Here is a 23,785-nt window from a genome sequence, read left to right on the forward strand (position 1 = left end):
AAAACTGAAGAAAACACAGGGTCTTCCACTTACTGGATGTTTGACAAAATAGTCTTTTGGGGTCAAAACATTGGCATTACTAGTGAGCTTTTTAGAAATTCAGTAACCCAGACTTTATTTCAGATCTCCTGAAAAAAATAGTCTGCATTAACAAGATGTCTAGTTTATTGTACACATTAAAATTTGAGGGGTACCTTCTAACTCAACATGTCTATTTTGTCGGAAATATATAAACAACTATGCCTTTTTCATCTAAAAAATATATACAACTCATTCTATATTATGTAAATACAGCACTCAAAAATGTACTTGTTAGTGTTTGTGCCCTCAATTTTACACTTTATCATCTAGACAAGTATCATATATACACTGATGTTGTGGATATTATGCCACTGTCTTTTCTCAGAGTTAGACAATATGTTACAAAATGTTTGTGTGTTGACAATTATTTTACTGGATAATTTCAGCCACTCTTATAAGTCCAAACCAGTTCTAGTCACTTTCTGATTTTACCTTGAGTCAAATGAAAATTCTGCCCATAGCCATTTTGTAAATCTGTGCGCTTGTGTGTTTTCCGTGGATCACTGATTTAGGATGTACCAGAATCTCTGGAGGAGTGGCAACGCCTGATGCCACAGCAGAATTTATATAGGAATGTGATGTTAGAGAACCACGGAACCTGGCCTTCCTGGGTAAGGAAAATTTTAATACTAAATTTCTAATATAGACTAATGGTGGTTGTTGCTTTTTTTTTTCTTTTAAGATGGCTCCAGACTGGGAGTGCAGTGGTGCCATCTGGGCTCATTGTACTTCCACCTCCTGATTCACACCATTCTCCTGACTCCAGCCTCCCCTGAGTAGCTGGGACCAGCAAAGCTCACCGCCTCACACCTGGCTAATTTTTCAGGTAGAGATGGGTTTCAATTGTGTTAGCCAGGATGGTCTCAATCTGACTTCAGGATCCACCTCACTGCCTCCCAAAGTTTTGGGATTACAGGCTTCATTTCTTTTTGTAGAATGTCTTCTAGAAATTTGTTTCTCAGACTTTCTTTCAAGAAAAACTGGGAGACTTTTTCGTTGGTTTAGAAAAGAATTTCTTCAAGAAGTTTCATCTTGACCTGAACTTTCCACATGCCTGAGCTGATCTGTGTCCTTCACTTTAGATTAGTGGTAATTTCAGAAGTTTTGTGGCATAAAATACTGTTACACCTTAAAATCTAATTGCCATCACCAGTTTTTGATTCAGTAGTACCAAGCAGTAAAATTAAGAACCTGCAAAATCAAAATGCTTTCTAAATATGTAGACATTTCTGTTACAAATTAGTATATTGGGATAAATTTATTAGAATATTCTATTATATCCTGTTTACTGAGCACATTACTAAGTTGGCAATTGGAGAATATGAGCAAGATTCATGTTAGTTATTTTTAATAAAACAGGTATTGCTGTCTCTAAGCCAGACCTGATCACCTGTCTGGAGCAAGGAAAAGAGCCCTGGAATATGAAGCGACATGAGATGGTGGATAAACCCCCAGGTAGGTGAGAGTGAATACAACAGACAACATGGATGAGAGGTCCAAAGTCAAGAAGAAAGCAAGTCTTTAAAGTGATCTGAGAAGCTATGTTCCAAAGGAAATAGTTTCTGGGAAGCCTGAATTTTTTATTTGATTATACTCTCACTTCTGCTAGTGCTTATAAATTCTCTAAGAATTCTACTTTCCCTACAATTATCTTTCTTCAAGTTTACAGTGACAGCCAAAGTACTGTTCATGGCATACATGAGTGCACAATCTGACTTCTTTTTTCTTGTTTTTGTGGACAGACAGATACCTGCATAATTTTGCGACACTCTATTTTAAACTGTTTTTTAAGTTCTCTTTTTGCATTATGTCTGAAATGCGTGAGAGTAGTGGTTTCTGTTCCATTGGGTTTTTTTTGTTGTTGTTCTTTATTTTTCTGCACATTTCATCCTGTTTTCATTACTATGGTCTTGAAATATTGTTTGAAATTATAAATTTGATGTCTTTCTGCTTTGTTCTTTTTCTTCAAGATTGCTTTGGCTATTCAAAGTTTATTGTAGTTTCATGTACATTTTAGGATTGTATTTTTCATTACTGTGCATAAAAAACAATGGAATTCTGATAGGGAGTTTATCGAATCTATAGATCACTTTGGATAACATGACAGTTTCACAATACTTTTTCTTTCAATAAAAGTAAAATATTTTTAAGTTTATTTGGGTCCTCTAATTTTTTTCATTGCTATATCTTTCACTTAAAAGATTTATGAGCTCCTTGGTTAAATTCATTCTAAAATTATTTCATTGCTATTGTAATTAACATTTTTTCCCTCTATTTTATCAAATAGTTTGTTTTAAGTGTATGGAACCATAACTTACACTTGTATGTTAATTTTATATTTTGCTAATTGAGTGTATTCATTAGTTTAAACAGGTTTTAAAGTACTGTTTATATATATATATAATTACATGATCTACAAAAAGCAACATTTTACTTATTGGTCTTTAATTTCAATGACTTTAAATTTTTCTTTTGACTATTTCGTTTTCCACATAGTTTCAGTGCTATGTTAAAATAGAAGCATTGACAATAAGAAACAATAGTTTTGCATTGGTGACTGTAAACTTGAAGGAGCAAACACCAGTTCAAGTATTTAAAAACTGGTTTTAGAAAGTAAAAGTCTATTTTTGTTGGGCCCCCATAGTGATAGAATACCCTCTGGGTTTGTAGTGAAGAGGGGTTGTAGCTTGGTCTTAAGTCTGCTGGGCTTGCACAAGGGTCCATCTTTAGATGTGTTGTTAAAAGGGGCTTGGATAGTTGTAATTCTCATTTAATTTTTGGACAGAATGAATATCCTTCAGGACTTTGCTGTGCAGGGCAGTCCCAAAGGCAGGTTTCTGCAGTCAGGCCTGCATATGGTGGGCCTTATATCAGAATGTGGGTGAGCATGGCTTTCACTGAGTACAAGAAAGGATTTTCCCAGGTCACTATGGGTTTCTACATAGGCAGAATAGGCCATGAACTGTGGCTCAGGGAGCTGGAACTGAATCATGGAACTGCTTCAGGGACCACAGTAAAGACCAAGGTCTGCAGGCCTGCCATCATGGCTATAAATGGGTGTCTTTCTTCAGGCCTCTGGAAGGGCAGGACCTCCCCCAGACTGTGGCTGGGAAGGATTTGGGATGGTTACAGAGTAAAGTTCAAAATTCTCAGTGGAACCAAGTTAGGTGGAACATTTTCTCATCTGTAGCCAAAAACAGTAGTCCTGTAGTTTGCCACCTGAATGAGGGCCTGCCTTCTAAAAAGGATTACCTTCAATCTTGCGCTTCAGCAGAGTTTCATAACTCCCTTCCTGGATCTCAGCTCTCTTAAAGACACTTATTTTTCAGATAGGGTCTTGCACCATAACCCCGGCAGGTCTTAATATTTTGACCAGAAGCAATTCTCCAACTTTAATGTACCGTGTAGCTGTCATTACAGGGGTGAACCATAATGCCTGGTTCTCTCACAAACACATTTTTGTCAAGAATGGCTGACAAATTTCCTTGCTGTCAGGAGATAAGCAAATAGGGCACCTTTTTTTTTTTTTTAATCTTATTAATGTCACTGTCCATATAAATTTTTGTTTTTATTTTCTACTTCAAATTTGTCTGTAGTTTTGGATTTAGACATTTAGGACAATATACTAGAATGTACATGTTGTGCCTGAATTAGATGCAGGCAGGCTAATAGGAATTACAGAATTTTCAGCCACTTTTTGTCAGCAAATAATTTATTCCTCAAATATTTGTTTTATATATGAGGCTCTAACCATATTCTGCTAAATATATACATAATTTAGCAATTTAAGGCTATATTTGGTTCTAAACTTGAATTACAGTAGTTTTATTTTGTGTAAAAATAGCACATATTTAAAACATAAAAATTGACACTAGTTTCTTTTATATGCTTATTCTGTTAAGTTTCTCATTAGCATCTCCTATTTATGATTGTACTGCATTCTGTCTGGGATTTTATTGCCGTACAATAGATACCATAGTTTAAAATGCCTGCCTTCCATGACTGCACAGTTACAGTCAAACATTGCAGTTTTCTAGACAAATTATTTGTTAACGTACATTAATGTTGCCAACTAGATTTTATGAGTAAACCTTTCTTTCATTATTTTCTTGCAGTTCTACATTAGTGTATTTTTTTGTGTAAGTTTCTTAATATCAGTTTATTGTGTTTTTGGTTTTACTTATGTGTTATAATTTTAGACAATTTGCAATTCTGTTTGTATACTTTAAGTCAATGTGGGATTTAATTAAAAGATAAATTAGCCATATGTGTATCACACTCAGATTATATATATGTATGTGTTTTTAGGTCTATAAATATGACCCCAATTTTGGTTATAGCTTATCTTGTATATATTCTTTCTTATCTCATTTTTTTTTTTTTTCCTTTTTTGAGATGGAGTGTTGCTCTTGTTGCTGAAGCTGGAGTGCAATGCATGATCTTGGCTCACTGCAACCTCCACCTCCCAGGTTCAAGCGATTCTCTTGCGTCAGCCTCTCATGTACCTGGGATATCAGGCATGCACCACCATGCCCGGCTAATTTTGTATTTTTCTTTTAGTAGAGACAGGGTTTCTCTCATGTTGGTCAGGCTGGTCTTGAACTCCTGACCTCAGGTGATCTGCCTGCCTTGGCCTCCCAAAGTGCTGGGATTACAGGTATGAGCCACCTTGCCCAGCCTCTTAGTTCATTTTCAGTGTTGGCTTTATCTTGTCTTAGTGAGTAGTCCTTGAAATAGCATTATTTTCACCATGTGTTTAATGATGAATACGTATTTCCTTTGTGTGAAAAAACCCTTTTGTGATTTGAAGGTAATTTTCAAGCAAATTTACAGTTCTTTATTTTTTCTAGTTTTTTCAAAAATAATTGTTGTAAAAACACATAACGTATAATTTAACTTCTTAAATCTATTTCAATGTACATGTCAGGGCCAGGCATGGTGGTGGCTCTCTTCTGTAAGACCAGGATTTTGAGAGGCTAGGAGGATTTCTTGAGCCCAGAAATTTAAGACCAGCCTGGGCAAAATATGGAGACACCCTCTCTACAAACATTTTTATCTAAGAAATAGCCAGGTATGATGGTGTGTACCTGTGGTCCCAGCTACTTGAGAGATTGAAGGGCAGGATTATTTGAGCCTGAGAGTGTAAGGCTGCAGTGAGCCATAATGTGCCACTGCACTGAAGCTTGGGTGACAGATTGAGAGCCTGTCTCAAAAAAACAAAACAAAACAAAACTGTGTATTTCAGGCATGTTAACTGTATTAACATAGTTATGCAAAGGACTTCTAGAAATTTTACATCTTGCAAAATTAAAATGCGGTGTCCATTAAATAACATTTACCCACCATTTTATGCTCTCTCTAGCCCTTGACAAACACCCTTCCACTTTCTGTTTTTACAAGTTTGACTATTTTATATATCTAAGTGAAATCTTAACATTCATCATTTCGTTACTAGCTTATTTCAGTTGACATAATCTCAAAGTGTATCTTTAAATGTGACAAGACTTTTTTTTTTTTAAGGTTGAATAATATTCCATTGTATCAAATATGTCTTCAGGGTCCTATGATGCATATTTTAGATATAGATTCATAAATGGAATTGCTGTATTTGATAATTTTATTTAAAGTATATTTATAACATTATAAAATAATGGGTGTATCCTGCTTTCCACCAACAATCAATAAGTTTCTTTTTTTTTTTTTTTTAGACGAATTATTGTTCTGTCGCCCAGGGTGGAGTGCAATGGCACGATACTGTCACACTCCAACCTCCACCTCCTGAGTTCAAATGATTCTCCTGCCTCAGCCTCCTGACTAGCTGGGATTACAGGCACATGTCACCACACCTGGGTAATTTTTGTATTTTTAGTAAAGACGGGGTTTCACCGTGTTAAGCAGTCTGATCTCGAACTCCTGACCTCGTGATCTGCCTGCTTCGGCCTCCCAAAGTGCTGGGATTAAGGTGTGAGCCACTGTGCCCAGCCCAGGGTTTCATTTTTATTGCATTATCAACAGATTTGGTGTTTTTAAAAAATTGATAGTGACCATTTAAGTGAGTGTGAGGGGATTTTGTTTTTCATTGTGATTTTAATGTATTTCTCTACAAATTAGTAATGTTGTGTGTCCTTTCAAATTTTTCATTTGATTTTTTAATGAAATTTTATTTTAATTATTTGTCTATTTCTAAATAAAGTTATTCGACTTTATTGTTCCGTTTTACAAGTTGTTTATATTTTTTGGATATTCACTCTTATCACATGTAATTTGTAAATATTTTCACCCATTTTATAGTAGGCGTTATTTCTCTATTAAATGTTTACTTAAATATGCAGAAATTTCTAAGTGTAGTGTAGTAAAATTATTCTGTTTTTTTTCTTTGTTGCTCATGCATTTAATTATCTAAGAATTTGGCACCAAGACTAATGTCATGTGTTTCATATATGTATGTGTATATATATATATATAGAGAGAGAGAGAGGCAGAGAGAGAGAGAGGCAGAGATGGAGTTTCACTCTGTCACCCAGGCTGGAGTGTAATGGTGCGATATCGGCTCACTGCAACCCCCACCTCCCGGGTTCAATGGATGCTTCTGCCTCAGCCTCCTGAGTAGCTGAGACTACAGGTGTGCGCCGCCCCACCCGGCTATTTTTTGTATCTTTAGTAGAGACGGGTTTTCACCATCTTGGTCAGACTGGTCTGGTCTTGAACTCCTGACCTCGTGATCCACCCATCTTGGCCTCCCAAAGTGCTGGGATTACAGGCATGAGCCACAGTGCCCCGCCTCCCCTACATGTGTTTAATAGATTAAAAATTTATGCCGCTGGGCCCGGTGGCTCACGCGAGTAATCCCAGCACTTTGAGAGACCGAGGCGGTCGGATCACGAGGTCAAGATTTCGAGACCAGCCAGGCCAACAAGGTGAAACCCCGTCTCTACTAAAAATGCAAAAAATTAGCCGGGCGTGGTGGCGGGCGCCTGTAGTCCCAGCTACTTGGGAGGCTGAGGCAGGAGAATGGCGTGAACCCGGGAGACGAAGCTTGCAGTGAGCTGAGATCGTGCTACTGCAGTCCAGCCTGGGCGACTGAGCAAGACTCCGTCTCAAAAAAATAAATAAATAAATACATAAATAAGCCAGGCGCTGTGCCCGGTGCCTGTAATCTCAGCTACTTGGGTGGCTGAAGCAGGATAATTGTTTGAACCCGGGGGCGGAGGTTGCAGTGATCTGAGACTGTGCCACTGCACTCCAGCCTGGGCAACAGAGTGAGATTCAATCTCAAAACAACAACAATAACAACAACAAACAACGACAACAAAAAAGTTATCTTCTTGTGTCTAATTAAAAGATTTTCACATATGGTTTAAGGAAATAATTGATCTTTATTTTATCAGTATGGATATTCAGTTTTTAACACAATTTTTTGAAAAGATTATCTTCTGTTGTGTGCTCATGTCAATTTTGTGGGAGATTATTTGGCCATGTACAGAAGGGTTCATTTCTGGGCTCTACTCTCTTCTTTCATCTGTTTATCTGTCTTTGTGTGAGTACCACATTGTTTTTGTTATTATTGCTTTTAATATGTTTCAAAATCAGAAGTTATAATGCCTCTTTGTATTTTTCGGTGGGTGGTTGGCTATAGTTCATAATAAAATTTTAACATCTCAAACAATATTTCTTTTAAAAACTACTATTGGGAGTTTTATAAAGATTATATTGAATTTGTCTACCACTGTAGGTTGTATTGACATTTTTGAAACATTAAATTTTTTTATTCCTGAGCAAAAATATGTTGAAGAGTGTTTTATTTTAATGTATTTTTGGATTTTTCAGTTTTAATCTCCAGTTTAATATAGTTTTCATCAGAAAACACAAAGTGGATAATACTGATCTTCTTAAATTTATTTGTTTTTGTGTGTGTGTTTGTTGTTTTTGTTTGATGACAGGATCTTACTCTGTCACCCAGGCTGGAGTGTATTGGCATAATCTTGACTCACAGCAGCCTCAACCTACTGGGCTCAAGTTATCTTTCCACCTAAGCCTCTCAAGTAGTTGGGACTACAAAGTACCACGTCTAAATAATTATTTGATTATTTTGTAGGGATAGGGTCTCACTGTGTTGCCCACGCTGGCCAGAAACTTTTAGCTCTTAAGTGGTCCTCACACATTGGTCTCTCTAAGTGTTGGGATTGTGGGCATAAGCTACACCACCCACCTGGCATTCTTAAATTTAATAAAACTTAGTGTGTATCATAACAGAATACACCAGGTGCAAATAAGAATATTGTGTATTCCCTTGCTTTTGACTGAAAAGTTTTGTACGTGTTTGTTAAACCTAGTTGGTCTACAATATGGTTTTGATGTTGATGTTACCCAAACCTTATGCTACAATTAATTCTAAATGTTAGATGTCGGACCTGGTAGGAGGTGTTTGGGTCATGGGGCAAAGTCTTTATGAATAGTTTGGCACCATCCTCTTGGTAATCAAAATGTGTATGCTTTATTAATTCAAATGAAAGCTGGTTTATTAGAAGAACCTGGCTCCTTCACCTCATACTTGCTCTGTCTGTTATCATGTGGTACGTACAATTAATCTTCACCTTCCACCATGATTGTAAGCTTGCTGACACTCTCACCAGAAGCAGATGCTGGCACACACTTTTTATACAATCTGCTGAATTGTGAGCCAAATAAACTTGCTTTTTTATAAATTATCCACTCTCAGGTATTCCTCTATATGCAGAATAATAAATACAGTGTATAGTGTTGTCTAGGTTTTCTGTTTTCTTATTCCTTTTTATATGAATCTTCTATTTATTATTGAAAATGGGATCTTGGTGTCTACAATTACCATTTTTATTCTGTTTTAAATATTCTATGGAAGGTCTTTCAGGGTTTTAAGCATCATCATTATGATAGTAAAGATTTCTGTATTTGTATATTTACATTTAATAGAGAGTTTTATTTTATATATGATTTTATGATACTGTCCAGTAGTTTTTTTTTAAACAAAACTGACTCATGTTAGCATTTCTTATTGTTATATGCAGAGCCTCACGTTACTCAGGCTGATCTGAAACTCCTGGTTTCTAGTGTTCTAACAGACTTGCCTCCTAAAACTGTAGGATTACAGGCATGAGCCCACGGAGCCTGGACACCATGTAGCACTTTTTTGTAGAACTGTGCTAGTGGTGATGAACATTCTCACTTTTTATTTTGGAAATTTTTTATGTTCATCTTCTTTTTAAAGTGAAATAAATTTAAATCAAGTATTATTGGTTAGAGTTTTTTTTTTCTTTTGTTACATCAAAATTTGGGAAGTTCTCACCCTTTTTTATTTTCAAGTAACCTCTGTATTATTTTTTTCCATATTCTTCTAAGATTTTCTTAATATGTTAATCTAGTTGATGGTATCTAATAAGGTTCACATTCCATGTTTTAATTTGGTTTTGCAATTTTGTATTTTTGTGTTTTATATTTTAGGGTATGCCACCACACATCTATATATGCTTTGATATTTTAGTATAATAATTGTGCATGCCAATATGTAACTTATGCAATTTAAGACAGTCTGGAGCAAAATCAAATATGATTGAGCCATATGTCTTTTTCCAATAGAATTATCTCTATATTTGTTTGCCAGTATAAATGTTATCTTTGTATTTTTTATAACTTGTATATTTGTTGTGTAGGTTTGTTGTGAATGATTTTCTAATCCTGTGTAGCTCAGTAGTCATAAAATTCTTACAATTTCAACATCCAATTTATTTATGAATCTATATTTTTTTTGTGGGAGAAACACTTTTAAATGTGAATATAATTTAAAACTATCATAACTCTATACATCTTTTAGTTATTATTATTTTTACTTGTCAAAAACAAAATTTACCACAAAATATATTTAAATATGTAGTCTTATTAATCATCTTGAAATTTTCATGCAACATTTTGCTTAAATGTTTTTATCTTGAAAGCTAAATGTTAATACATATTAACTACCAAATTTTTTTTTTTTTTTTTTTTTTTCTTGAGACAGAATTTTGCTCTTTTTGCCCAGGCTGGAGTGCAATGACACGATCTTGGCTCACCGCAACCTCCGCCTCCCGGGTTCAAGCGATTCTCCTGCCTCAGCCTTTTGAGTAGCTGGGATTACAGGCATATGCCACCACACACAGCTAATTTTGTATTTTTAGTAGAGACGAGTTTTCTCCATGTTGGTCAGGCTGGTCTCGAACTCCTGACCTCATGATCTGCCTCAGCCTCCCAAGTAGCTGGGAGTACAGGCACACGCCACCACACCTGGCTAATTTTTGTAGTTTTAGTAGAGACGGGGTTTCGCAATGTTGGCCAGGCTTGTCTCAAACTCCTGACCTTAGGTGATCTGTCCGCCTTGGCCTCCCAAAGTGCCTAAAATACAGGTGTGAGCCACCATGCCTGGCCTGGCACATCAGTTTTATTTTGCAGCTTCAAAGATTTTTTTTTTTGTCTGTGACTTTTGAAATCGTGCTTATATATGTGTTTATTATAAATATCTTTCTGTGATCCTAGTTTGTTGAGCTTCTTTATATTTACATCATTTTTTCTTACTTTTAGGATCAGTTTTTATATTTTTACCTCCACAATTTCTGTTTTTTTGAAATCTTAAATATTTTTGTTCTCATCCTCATTTTCCTGACTCTCTGTAGTTGTCTCTGTTCCTATTTTAATCAGTATTATTCAATTTATTATCAATTCTTAAAATTAATGTATTTTTTTATGGTTTCTTTCTGAAAATTTTATATTTTTGGTGGAATCATATTGCCCTATTTTGTATATATTATAATCTTTGATTGAGATGTGGACATCAAAAAAAGCTACCTGTCAAAGTCTTTATAATGTAGTTTTGTCCTGGCATAGTCTGAAAACAACTATCTTGTCTAATGATTAGGGGAATTCTCCAATATGTTCTTAGGGTATGTGTTGTCTGAAATTTTGTGTTTATTTTTAATTAAGAGGGTTTACTCATGTTACTTTGTAGGAGTCAGTAATCACTTGCTATGCCTGTTTCCTTTCTGTGGTACTGTGGTCTCTCTGCTGCTGTAACATTTTTCTTTGGTTTCAGCACTCAAACTGTCATTCCAAATTATGCCATGGTTTCTCTCAACACTTTATGTCATAAGAGACAGAAACCAGTGTCAGGAAAAGCCCCTAAAAGCTAGAAATAAAAATGAATGGGCTAGTATTTTACCTTTCTTTTAAAACAGAAACCAAGAGTTGGCAATTTACCTCTAAAGGCACTCTATTATAATGGGAAGCAGGAAAAGCTGTGTCGGGTAAATTTAACAGATTTCTTTTTTTTCTGTGTGGTTTTTTGCATTGTGCTCACCCAAGACACTGCACACACTTATTAATATAGACGTAATTTGATCTGTATGTTTTTGTTACATATATATGCCTATGAAAGAATTAGGGCCTGTGCAAGAGAATGGCATGAACCCTGGAGGCGGGGCTTGCAGTGAGGCGAGATCACACCACTGCACTTCAGCCTGGGCGACAGAGTGAGACTCATCTCAAAAAAATAAATAAATAAATAAAAAGACTTAGGGCCTATGGTATTTTGCAGTGCTATTTTGTTTATGTAGTTTGTGTAATTTTATAGGTAAGATTTTTAAACTATATTCATTTGAGTCTGGTCAGTGGAGTAATTTATTATTTTTAATTTTTTTTCAGCTATATGTCCTCATTTTGCTCAAGACTTTTGGCCAGAGCAGGGCATGGAAGATTCTTTTCAAAAAGTATTACTGAGAAAATATGAAAAATGTGGACATGAGAATTTACAGTTAAGAAAAAGTTGTAAAAGTGTGGATGAGTGTAAGGTGCACAGAGAAGGTTATAGTAAACTTAACCAGTGTTTCACAACTACCCGGAGCAAAGTATTTCAATGTGGTAAATATTTGAAAGTCTTTCATAAATTTTTAAATTCAAACAGACATACGATAAGTATTACAGAGAAGTCCTACAAATGTAAAGAATGTGAAAAAACCTTTCATTGGTCCTCAACCCTTACTAATCATAAGAAAATTCATACTGAAGATAAACCCTACAAATGTGAAGAATGTGGCAAAGCTTTTAAGCAACTCTCAACCCTTATTACGCATAAAATAACCTGTGCTGAAGAGAAAATCTACGAGTGTGAAGAGTGTGGCAAAACTTTTAATCAGTCCTCAAATCTGACTACACATATGATAATTCATTCTGGACAGAAACCTTACAAGTGTGAACAACGTGGCAAAGCAAAAGCATTTATTTGCTCCCCAACCCTAACTAGACGTAAGAGGATACACACTGAAGAGAAACTCTACAAATGTGAAGAATGTGGCAAAGCATTTCTATGGTCCTCAACCCTAACTAGACATAAGAGGATACACACTGGAGAGAAACCCTACAAATGTGAAGAATGTGGCAAAGCTTTTAGGCAATCCTCAACCCTTACTAAACATAAGAGGATACACACTGGAGAGAAACCCTACAAATGTGAAGAATGTGGCAAAGCTTTTAGGCAGTCCTTAACCCTTACTAAACATAAGATAATTCATAGTGGAGAGAAACACTACAAATGTAAAGAATGTGGCAAAACTTTTAAGCAATTCTCAACCCTTACTACACATAAAATAATTCATGCTGGAAAGAAATGCTACAAATGTGAAGAATGTGGCAAAGCTTTTAATCAATCCTCAAGTCTTTCTACACATAAGATAATTCATACTGGGGAGAAGTCTTACAAGTGTGAAGAATGTGGCAAAGCATTTATATGGTCCTCAACCCTAACTAGACATAAGAGGATACATACTGGAGAGAAGCCCTGCAAATGTGAAGAATGTGGCAAAGCTTTTAGCCATTCCTCAACCCTTGCTAAACATAAGAGAATTCATACTGGAGAGAAACCCTACAAATGTAAAGAATGTGGTAAAGCTTTTAGCAATTCCTCAACCCTTACTAATCATAAGATAACTCATACTGAAGAGAAACCCTACAAATGTAAAGAATGTGGCAAAGCTTTTAAGCGACTCTCAACCCTTACTAAACATAAAATAATACATGCTGGAGAGAAACTCTACAAATGTGAAGAATGTGGCAAAGCTTTTAATCGATCTTCAAATCTTACTGCACATAAGATAATTCATACTGGAGAGAAACCTTATAGGTGTGAAGAATGTGGCAAAGCATTTATCTGGTCCTCAAGCCTTACTAAACATAAAAGAATTCATACTAGAGAGAAACTCTTCAAATGTAAAGAATGTGACAAAGCATTTATATGGTCTTCAACCCTAACTAGACATAAAAGGATACACACTGGAGAGAAGCCCTACAAATGTGAAGAATGTGGCAAAGCTTTTAACCATTCCTCAACCCTTACTAAACATAAGACAATTCATACTGGAGAGAAACCCTACAAATGTAAAGAATGTGGCAAAGCTTTTAAGATTCCCTCAACCCTTGCTAAACATAAAATAATATATGCTGGAGAGAAACTCTACAAATGTGAAGAATGTGGCAAAGCTTTAAATCAATCTTCTAATCTTACTACACATAAGGTAATTAACACTAAAGAGAAACCTTACAAGAGTGAAGAATGTGGCAAAGCATTTGTCTGGTCCTCAACCCTTACTGAACATAAGAGAATTCATACCAGAGAGAAACCCTACAAATGCGAAGAATGTGGCAAAGCATTTAGCCAACCCTCACACCTCACTACACATAAGAGGATGCACACTGGAGAGAAACCCTACAAATGTGAAGAATGTGGCAAAGCTTTTAGCCAATCCTCAACCCTTACTACACATAAGATAATTCATACTGGAGAGAAACCCTACAAATGTGAAGAATGTGGCAAAGCTTTTAGGAAATCTTCAACTCTTACTGAACATAAGATAATTCATACTGGAGAGAAGCCCTACAAATGTGAAGAATGTGGCAAAGCCTTTAGCCAATCCTCAACCCTAACTAGACATAAAAGGATGCACACTGGGGAGAAACCCTACAAATGTGAAGAATGTGGCAAAGCTTTTAATCGATCCTCAAAGCTTACTACACATAAGATAATTCATACTGGAGAGAAACCTTACAAGTGTGAAGAATGTGGCAAAGCATTTATATCATCCTCAACCCTTACTGGACATAAGAGAATTCATACTAGAGAGAAACCCTACAAATGTGAAGAATGTGGCAAAGCATTTAGCCAATCCTCAACCCTAACTAGACATAAAAGGATGCACACTGGAGAGAAACCCTACAAATGTGAAGAATGTGGCAAAGCCTTTAAAGAGTCCTCAGCTCTTACTAAACATAAGATAATTCACACTGGAGAGAAACCCTACAAATGTGAAAAATGTGGCAAAGCCTTTAACCAGTCTTCAATCCTTACTAACCATAAGAAAATTCATACTAGAGAGAAACCCTACACATGTAAAGAATGTGGGAAATCTTTTAACCGGTCCTCAACCTTTACTAAACATAAGGTAATTCATACTGGAGTAAAACTCTACAAATGTGAAGAATGTGGCAAATCCTTTTTCTGGTCCTCAGCCCTAATCAGACATAAGAAAATTCATACTGGACAGCAACCCTACAAACAGGAAAAATTTGGCAAAACCTTTAACCAGTTTTCACACCTTACTACAGATAAGATAACTCGGAGAGAAATCTTACAAGTGTGAATAATGTGGTAAAAAGTCTATAAAAAGTCCTGAATTCTTAACAGACGTAAGATTATTCATACTGGAGAGAAACTCTACAAACCTGAAAGATGTGCCAGTGCTTTTGACAACTCAAACTTTCCTAAACATCAAGAAAATCATACTGCTGAGAAATCCTAGAAATGTGAAGAATACGACAAAGCATCTAAATGATTGTCACACTTGATTGTAGGTAAGATAATTCATACTGGAGAAAACTACCAGTGTGAACAATGTGGCCAAACTTTGAACCAATGCTCACACCTTAATGAACAGGAAAGCTTTTATATTTGAGAAAAAGTGTACAAATATAGACAAAGTAAAAATGCCATTAATACCTGCTCACATCTTATTCAAAATCAGAGCGTTCATACTAAATAAAAACATTAGAAGTGTAATTACTGTCAAAAGATCGATCAGAAAATATGTCTTTAAAGTAAGAAGAGTATTCTGAAAAAGCATTACAAATATGAAGAGGCATTATTTGTGACCTTTTCTATGGAAAGGTAAGGACATTAAAATGTAAGATGCATGATGAAAACTTAAGTAGAGAGGATCTTTGTGGTTAACTTGTAATATTGAGTGACGCATGAGGTAGGTGTTCAGATTAGTATTCTTCTGCATTATTATGAAAGGAAAACATTCTTAATTTTAGTTAAAATTTAGTATGATTGTATTTTTATGAAATATTGCAGTATATTTTAAAATTATAAATTACATGTGAACTTAACTTTTCAACTCAACATTTTTAACATGTTAAATACTATAGTGAATTCAATGAAGTGTTATTATGCCTCTAACTTTAACCTATTCCACCTTACTCAAGGGTGTAAGTAAAAGATGGTAAAAATATACTGTTTGGTAAGATAAATGGATTGACATCTCTTGTAATCTTTTTTGCCAGTGACTTAATTGCCATTAAGTTAAAGAATATTGTTCCTTTAGGTTAAATTTTTATTTTTATTTTCACATTTAAATGTATTCTTAATTTTTGTGGATACCTAATATGTGTACATATTTATGCCCTATATGGTATATTTTGATACAGGCATACAATATATAACCATTACATTAGACTAAATGCAGTCTCCATTACCTCTAGCATTTATTCTTTGTATTACAAACAATTCAATTCTACAGTTTTAGTTATTTTTAAATGTACAATTAAATTATTATTGACTACAGGATTATTTTTATGGTCATAATAAAAATTATATACAAACATAAGTAAAATACATACATTTCTGAGTCCCGAATAAATCTTTAAAAAGTTTTTAATATATTTTTCTTTGAACATGTGGCCTCTACCTGCAAGAACATATGGACTGTTAGTATTGATTTACATTGAGTTAAAAATACACATCTATTAGTCTAAAGATAAATCTTAGGTGTAAATAAATTCTGGAGTGTGTTTGAGTATAAGTTTGAAACTATAGGAGAAAAAAAGCAATACTGGAACAAAATAAATCATTTTAAGAAGGTGTCTAATTTACTAGAAAACAAAAATTCTCAAAAATGCTGAAAGCAAATTTATGCTGTCTGCTTTGTATTGAATTTATTACTGTACAATCTTTTGGTTCAGAATCTCCCCATGCAAATTCTCTGTTTTAACTTGACCGGCACTTATGATGAACCCTAATTTTCTTTTTTGTTTAATAGGTTTTTTTTGTTTGTTTGTTTGTTTTTGTTGTTTGTTTGTTTTTGAGACAGAGTCTTAATCCATCTCCCAGGCTAGAGTGCAATGGTGCAGTCTGGGCTCACTGCAACCTCTGCCTTTCAGGTTCAAGCAATTCCCCTGCCTCAGCCTCCTGAGTAGCTGAGATTACAGGCACGTGCCACCATGCCCGGCTAATTTTTGTATTTTTAGTACAAACGGGGTTTCACCATTTTGGTCAGGCTGGTCTCAAATTCCTGACCTCATGATCAACCCGTCTCAGCCTCCCAAAGTGCTGGGATTACAGGCGTGAGCCACCTCGCCTGGGCTAATTTTTGTATTTTTAGTAGAGACAAGGTTTCACCATGTTGGTTAAACTGGTCTCCAAAGCGTGACCTCAGGTGATCACTCACTTTGGCCTCCCAAAGTGCTGGGATTACAGGCATGAGGTACCAGGCCTGGCCTGTGTAATAGTTTATGAAGAATTCATTATGTGAGCCTGTCTGTAATTATAAGAATAATTTTTTTTAAATTTTATTGTTCCATAAGTTACTTATGTACAGGTGGTATTTGGTTAGTTGAGTAAGTTCTTTAGTGGTGATTTGTGAGATCCTGGTGCACCCAAGCAGTATACACTGCACCATATATGTTGTATTTTATCCCTTCCCCTTTCACTCTTCCCCCCAATACCCAAAGTCCATTGCATTATTCTTATGCCTTTGCATCCTCATAGCATACCTCCCACATATCAGTGAGAACATATGATATTTGTTTTACCATTAGAATAATAGTCTCCAGTCTTATCCACAACATTGCAAATGCTGTTAATTCATTCCTTTTTATTGTTGAGTAGTATTCCAACATATATATGTGTGTACATGTGTGTATATATATATACACACATTATACCTACTATATATATGTATATATATGTACACACACATACACATACACAGACACATATGTATGTATCTCACAGATTCTTTACCCACCCGTTAATTCATGGGCATTTCAGTTGGTTCCATGATTTTACAGTTGTGAATTGTGCTGCTAGAAACACGCATGTGCAAGTACCTTTTTCAAATAATGACTTCTTTTTCTCTGGGTAGATACTCAGTAGTGGGATTGCTGGATCAAATGGTAGTTCTACTTTTAGTTGTTTACAGAATCTCCACACTGTTTTCCATATGTATTTATATGTTTTCTATAGTGGCTGTACTAGTTTACATTCCCACCAGCAGCATGGATGTGTTCTCTGATTGCCACATCCACGCCAACATCTACAGTTGTTTGATCTTTTGACTGTGACTATTCTTGCAGGAATAAGGTGGTATCGCATTGTGGATTTGATTTGCATTTCTTTGATCATTAGTGATGTTAACCACTTTTTATATGTTTGTTGGCCATCTTCTTTTGAGGATTTTCTATTCATGTCCTTACCCCACTTTTTGATGGGGTTGTTTTTATTCTCTTTTTTCCTTACTGATTTGTTTGAGTTTGTTTTAGATTCTGGATATTAATCCTTTGTCAGAGATATAATTGAGTTTGTTGTAGATTCTGGATATTAATCCATTGTCAGGTGTATAGATTGTGCAGATTTTCTCCCACTGTGTGAGTTGTCTGTTTACTCTGCTGACTGTTCCTTTTGCCATGCAAAAAGCTCTTTAGTTTAATTAGATCCCAGCTATTTATCTTTGTTTTTATTGCATTTGCTCTTTGGTTTTTGGTAATGAAATTTTTGCCTAGCCAATGCCTAGAAAGGTTTTTCCGATTTTATCTTCCAGAATTTTTATAGTTTCTGGTCTTAGGTTTAAGTCCTTAATCCATCTTGAGTTTATTCTTTTATTAGGTGAGAGATGAGGATCCAGTTTCATTCTCCTACATGTGGCTAGCCAGTTATCCCAGAACCATTTGTTGAAAGGGTGTACTTTCCCCACTTTTATGTTTTTGTTTGCTTTTTTGAAAATCACTTGGCTGTAATTATTTGGGTTTATTTCTGGGTTCTCTGTTCCATTGGTCTATGTGCCAATTTTTATACCAGTACCATGCTTTTTTGGTTACTATGGCCTATATAGTTTGTAATCAGGTAGTGTGGTGCCTCCAGATTTGTTCTTTTTGCTTAGTCTTGCTTTGGCTATGCAGGCTCTTTTTTGGTTCTATATGAATTTTAGTATTGTTTTTTCTAACTCTGTCAAGAATTATGGTGGTATTTTGACAGGGATTGTGTTGAATTTATAGATTGCTTTTGGCAGTATGGTCATTTTCACAAATTATTCTACCCATGCTTGAGCATGGAGTGTGTTTCCATTTGTTCGTGTTGTCTATGGTTTCTTTCAGCAGTGTTTTGTAATTTTCCTTTTACAGGTCTTTTGACTTCTTCATCAGGTATATTCATTTAATTTTTTTATGCTATTGTAAAAGAGGTTGAGTTCTTGATTTAATTCTCTGTTTGGTTGCTGTTGGTGAATAGAAGAGCTACTGAGTTGTGTACATTAATCTTGTATCCAGAAACTTTGCTGAATTGTTTTATCAGTTCTAGGAGCTTTCTGGAAGAGTCCTTACGGTTTTCAAGGTAAATGATCATATCATCAGCAAATGGACAGTTTGACTTCCTGTTTACTGATTTGGATGCCCTTTATTTCTTTCTCTTGTCTGATGGCTCTGACTAGGACTTCCATGGCTCTGTTGAAGAAGAGTGGTGAGAGTGGACATCCTTGTCTTGTTCCCATTGTGAAAGGAAATGGTTTCAACTTTTTTCTATTCAGTATTATGTTGGCTGTGGGTTTGTCATAGATAGCTTTTATTTTTACATTAAGCTGTGTCCCTGGTATGCCAACTTTACTGAGAGGTTTAATCATAAAGTGATGCTAAATTTTGTCAAATTTTTTTTCTGCGTCTATTCAGATGAGCATGTGGTTTTTGTTTTCAATTCTATTTATGTGGTATATCACATTTGTTGACTTGTGTGTGTTAAACCATCCCTGCATACCTGGTATGAAATCAGCATGATCATGATGGATTATCTTTTTGACATGTTGTTGGATATGGTTAGCTAGTGTTTTGTTAAGAATATTAGCATCAATATTTATCAAGGATATTGGTCTGTAGTGTTCTTTTTTGGTTGTATCTTTTCCTGGTTTTGGTATTAGGGTGATGCTGACCTCATAGAATGAGTTAGGGAGGGGTCCTCCTTTCTCTATCTTGTGGAATAGTGTCAAGAGGATTGGTACTAATTTGAATATCTGGTAGAATTCTGCTGTGAATCCATCTGGTCCTGGACTTTTTTTGTTGGTAATTTTTAAATTAACCACTTTAATCTCACTGCTTGTTATTGGTCTGTTCAGGGTGTCTAATGCTTCCTGATTTAAGCTAGCAGGGTTGTATTTTTCCAGGAATTTTTTCATCTCTTCTAGGTTTTCTAGTTTATGTGTGTAAACGTGTTCATAGTAGCCTTGAATGATTTTTTTGTATTTCAGTGGTGTCAGTTATAATGTCTCCTGTTTCATTTCTCAATGAGGTTATTTGGATTTTCTCTCTTTTCTTGGTTAATCTTGCTAATGGTCTATCAATTTTATTGATCTTTTCAAATAAGCAGCTTTTTGTTTCATTTACCTTTTGTATTTTTTGTTTCAATTTTATTTTGTTCTGTTCTGATCTTGGTTATTTTCTTTTTTTCTGTTGGGTTTGGGTTTGGTTTGTTCTTGTTTCTCTAGTTCCTTGAGGTGTGACCTTAGATGGTCCGTTTTTGCTTTCAGACTTTTTTATGTAGGCATTTAGGGCTATGAATTTTCGTCTTAGCATCACCTTAGCTGTATCCCAGAGGTTTTGATAGATTGTGTCATTATTGTCACTCAGTTTGAAGAATTTTTTAATTTCTATATTGATTTTGTTTTTTGCCCCAGTGCTCATTCAGGAGCAGGTTATTTAATTTCCATGAATTTGCGTGGTTTTGAAGATTCCTGTGGGAGTTGATTTCCAATTTTATTCCACTGTGGTCTGAGAGAGTGCTTGACATAATTTCAATTTTCTTAAATTTGTTGAGGACCATTTTATGGCCTATCATATGATCTATCTTGGAGAAAGTTCCATGCACTGTTGAGTAGAATGTGTGTTCTGCAGTTGTTGGATAAAATGTTTTGTACGTATCTGTTAAGTCCATTTGTTCCTGGGTATAGTTTATATCCATTGTTTCTTTGTTGACTTTATGTCTTGATGACCTGTCTAGTGCTGTCAGTAGAGTATCAAAGTTTGCCACTATTATGGTGTTGCCGTCTATCTCGTTTCTTAGGTCTGTTAGTAATTGTTTTATAAATTTGGGTGTTCCAGTGTTAGATGAATACATGTTTAGGATTGTGATGTTTTTCTGTTGGACCAGGCCATTTACCATTACATAATGTCCCTCTTTGTCTCTTTTAATCACTATTACTTTAAAGTTTGTTTTGTCTGGTATAAGAGTAGATACCCCTGCTTGCTTTTGGTATCCATTTGCATGAAATGCCTTTTTCCACCCCTTTAAGTTTATTTGGGTCCTTATGTGTTATGTTAGCTGAGTCTCCTGAAGAAAGCAGATAGTTGATTGGTGAGTTCTTATTCATTCTGCAGTTCTGTGTCTTTCAAGTGGAGCATTTAGCCCATTTACATTCAACATTAATATTGAAATGTGCAGTAGCATTGCATTCATCATGCTCTTTATTGCCTGCATAGTTTGGTGTTTTGTGGGGGTTTTTTATTTTTATTTTATTTTATTTTTTTAATTTTTATTTTTCTTGAGACAGAGTCTTGCTCTGTCTTCAAGACTGCAGTGCAAGATTATGTTCTTTGTCTACCACCACCAGGTTGGGTAGGGAAGAATAATTGGGTGCGAGAGGTGCTAGATGTGTCTAGTTCAGACTCTTATTGGACGGGTCTTGCTGCGGCTGCTGTGAGGGGTGCGGGTGAGATTCCAAGGTCACTAAAGTTTTGTACCTAGGAGGATTATGGATGTCTCTGCTCAGTCATACAGGATGTCAGGGAAGTGGGGAAAGCCGGCACTCACAAGCCCGACTTAGCTCCCATGCAAACCAAAGAGTGGGTCTCAATTTCACTTTGCCCCCACAACAGCCCCGAGTCTGTTTCCAGGTGGAGGGCAAGTTGGGCTTGAAAATTGCGTAAGGCTTCCTGCCTCCCAGCTGGGAAAGAACAGTGCTTTAGTTTTTCCCTGCCTGTGAAGTCTGCAAGCCAGATTCTTGCCTCCCCCTGAGTTCTGGCCAGGAGACTTCTTGCCTTGTTCAAATTCTTGCAAAGTTCAGCTAGGAAAGTCTTTCTCCCTTTGGTGTTTTACCTCCTGCTCCTCTGTCTTCCCTCCTGATGGATTCCTGTGGTGCCAGGCAGGAATGGGCTGCTTGGGGATTCAGCAAGCTCCTAGGGCCTCCCTGCTGCCTCCTGCACCCTGTATGGGGGTGTGTGTTCAGAAGAGGAGGGTCTCTTGTTCCCACTTCTGCAGTTGGGACACTCACAGTATTTGGGGTGTCTCCCGGGTCCTGTAGGAGCAGTCTACCTCCTTCAGAGGGTCTGTTCCTAATGCCTTTAAAGGTACATTCTCAAGCTGAAGGTGGTGATTTGTTCAGATAATCTCACCTGAGAAAGAATTACAGAAGAGAGAAAACATGGTTGATTCTTAGATAAGTGTCCCAGGTCAAAACTGTGTTCACAGTTTCTTCTAGAATTTCATGTATTTAGAATTGCAATCATTTACATTTCTACTTCTGATGCTTTTGCCTAACAAGATTGTTTCAACTACCTTTTCCCTTTTCTTCTCATGACAGTGAAAGGATCTCTTTAAAATAATTCTTCCCAATTTATCAGAGCCTTTATTCTCTCCATCCAGCCTTCTTATATATCACAAATAATACTCATCTTGAATTTATACCCTGAAATATTGAAAACATTTTCTTTTCTTTCTTTTTTTTTCCTTTTTTTGAGGTGGAGTTTTGCTCTGTCACCCGTGCTGGAGTGCAATGGTGCGATCTTGGCTCACTGCAACCTCCACCTCTCGGATTCAAGCAATTCTCTTGCCTCAGCCTCCCGAGTAGCTGGGATTACAGGCGTGTACCATTGTGCCCAGCTAATTTTTGTGTTTTTGTAGAGATGGGGTTTCGCCATGTTGGCCAGGCTGGTCTCAAAACTCTTGACCTCAGGGGATCCATCCACATCAGCCTCCCAAAGGACTGGGATTACAGGCTTGAGCCACTGCCCGGCGTGAAAGTATTTTCTTTGTTGACAGATCAGCTTGGGCAGGTGGGGATTGCAAGGCTCTTGTATTGGTTCAAACCTTGAGAGCACGCCAACAGACAAGATGAGGCAATGTGGAGAACAGACTGTTTTAATGAGGACCTGGGTGCAGGCGGGCTGAGACCTAAAATGGCCTCAGCCCCAAGTAAGGACAGGGCCGGGGTTTTATAGTCCTCTGTAAACAGGAAGTGTCCCAGTCTGACGCGACTGCTACATAGTACCAGACAACCTCCCTCTCCATCTTAAGGGGGAATGTGTCTCCTGGCCAGATCTCTTCCTGCTTCTACTCTCTTGCTGATGCATGCTGCTGGCACAAGTGGCCTTGCACCTTGGAACTGGGCCTGAGGAGGGAGAAGTTATTCATTCCCTTAAGCTTTCAGACCCCAGGGAGAATCTTTCATTCGTGTCTACTTGGTCATAGAAAAAAGGGACAACTTTCTCGGTAACTACTTCAGGCATGACATAGGAGTGGAATGGGTACCTTCAAAAAATAAAAACTTAATTTTTGGGGTATTTTTGAGAGACAGGTTGATACCCATTGTGTCGTTGTAGCAGGAGCATTGTCTGGATTGTCTGGTGGCTAACTAGTTTCAACAGGAGTTTTAGTGGCTTTTATCATTAGTGGGATTACACAGGAGAGCAACAGGAGGAATGCGGTGATGAAGATTACTGGTCCTACCTGCGTTTTAAATTCTCCTAAATTAGAGAACCACCTTCCTAAAAGGTTTGTTGGGCCCCACCCCTTCTAGGTTCGGACTGGTACATGGGTACTTTTCTGATTTTTGAAGTGATTCCCAGTACTGCTTTTCTGTTATCGTCTATGTTAAGACAACAATTAGCGATATTAAACTTACTACAGACTCCACCTTCTTCTGCTAATAAGTAGTCTAGTGCTAGCCTGTTTTGATAAATAGACACATGCATTTGGTTTTGTTGTTCTGTGAACATTTCCAGAGCTGAGGCGGTTTGGTTAGTGATTATCTCTAAAACTGCCTGTAGTCTTAATTATTCTAGTTAACATATATATGGGAGTGCAATAACCCCATGAACTATCCTCAGCTCAAGTGGCAGG

General features: G+C 36.4%; 1 protein-coding gene across 6 annotated transcripts in view; it reads left to right on the forward strand.

Annotated features, from left to right (window-relative positions):
* LOC101003406 (zinc finger protein 726) overlaps positions 1–23,785 on the forward strand; it is a 125,082-nt gene that overhangs the window by 95,694 nt on the left and 5,603 nt on the right. For 2 of the 6 annotated variants that reach the window (XR_004180479.1, XR_004180480.1), the window contains exons 3-4: positions 1,441–1,536; positions 11,785–14,982. Coding sequence is in view for 3 of the 6 variants with exons in the window: in XM_031660315.1 (XP_031516175.1) it covers positions 1,441–1,536; positions 11,785–14,771 (3,083 nt within the window). In the remaining 3 variants the exon portion in view is untranslated. Of the gene's footprint in view, positions 1–605; positions 693–1,440; positions 1,537–11,784; positions 16,062–23,785 lie in introns of those variants that run through there. The other 4 variants (XM_031660315.1, XM_031660316.1, XM_031660317.1 and 1 more) reach the window with 3 other exon arrangements.

This window comes from Papio anubis, chromosome 20 (genome assembly GCF_008728515.1).
Source record: "Papio anubis isolate 15944 chromosome 20, Panubis1.0, whole genome shotgun sequence".
Classification (NCBI taxonomy): Eukaryota; Metazoa; Chordata; class Mammalia; order Primates; family Cercopithecidae; genus Papio; species Papio anubis.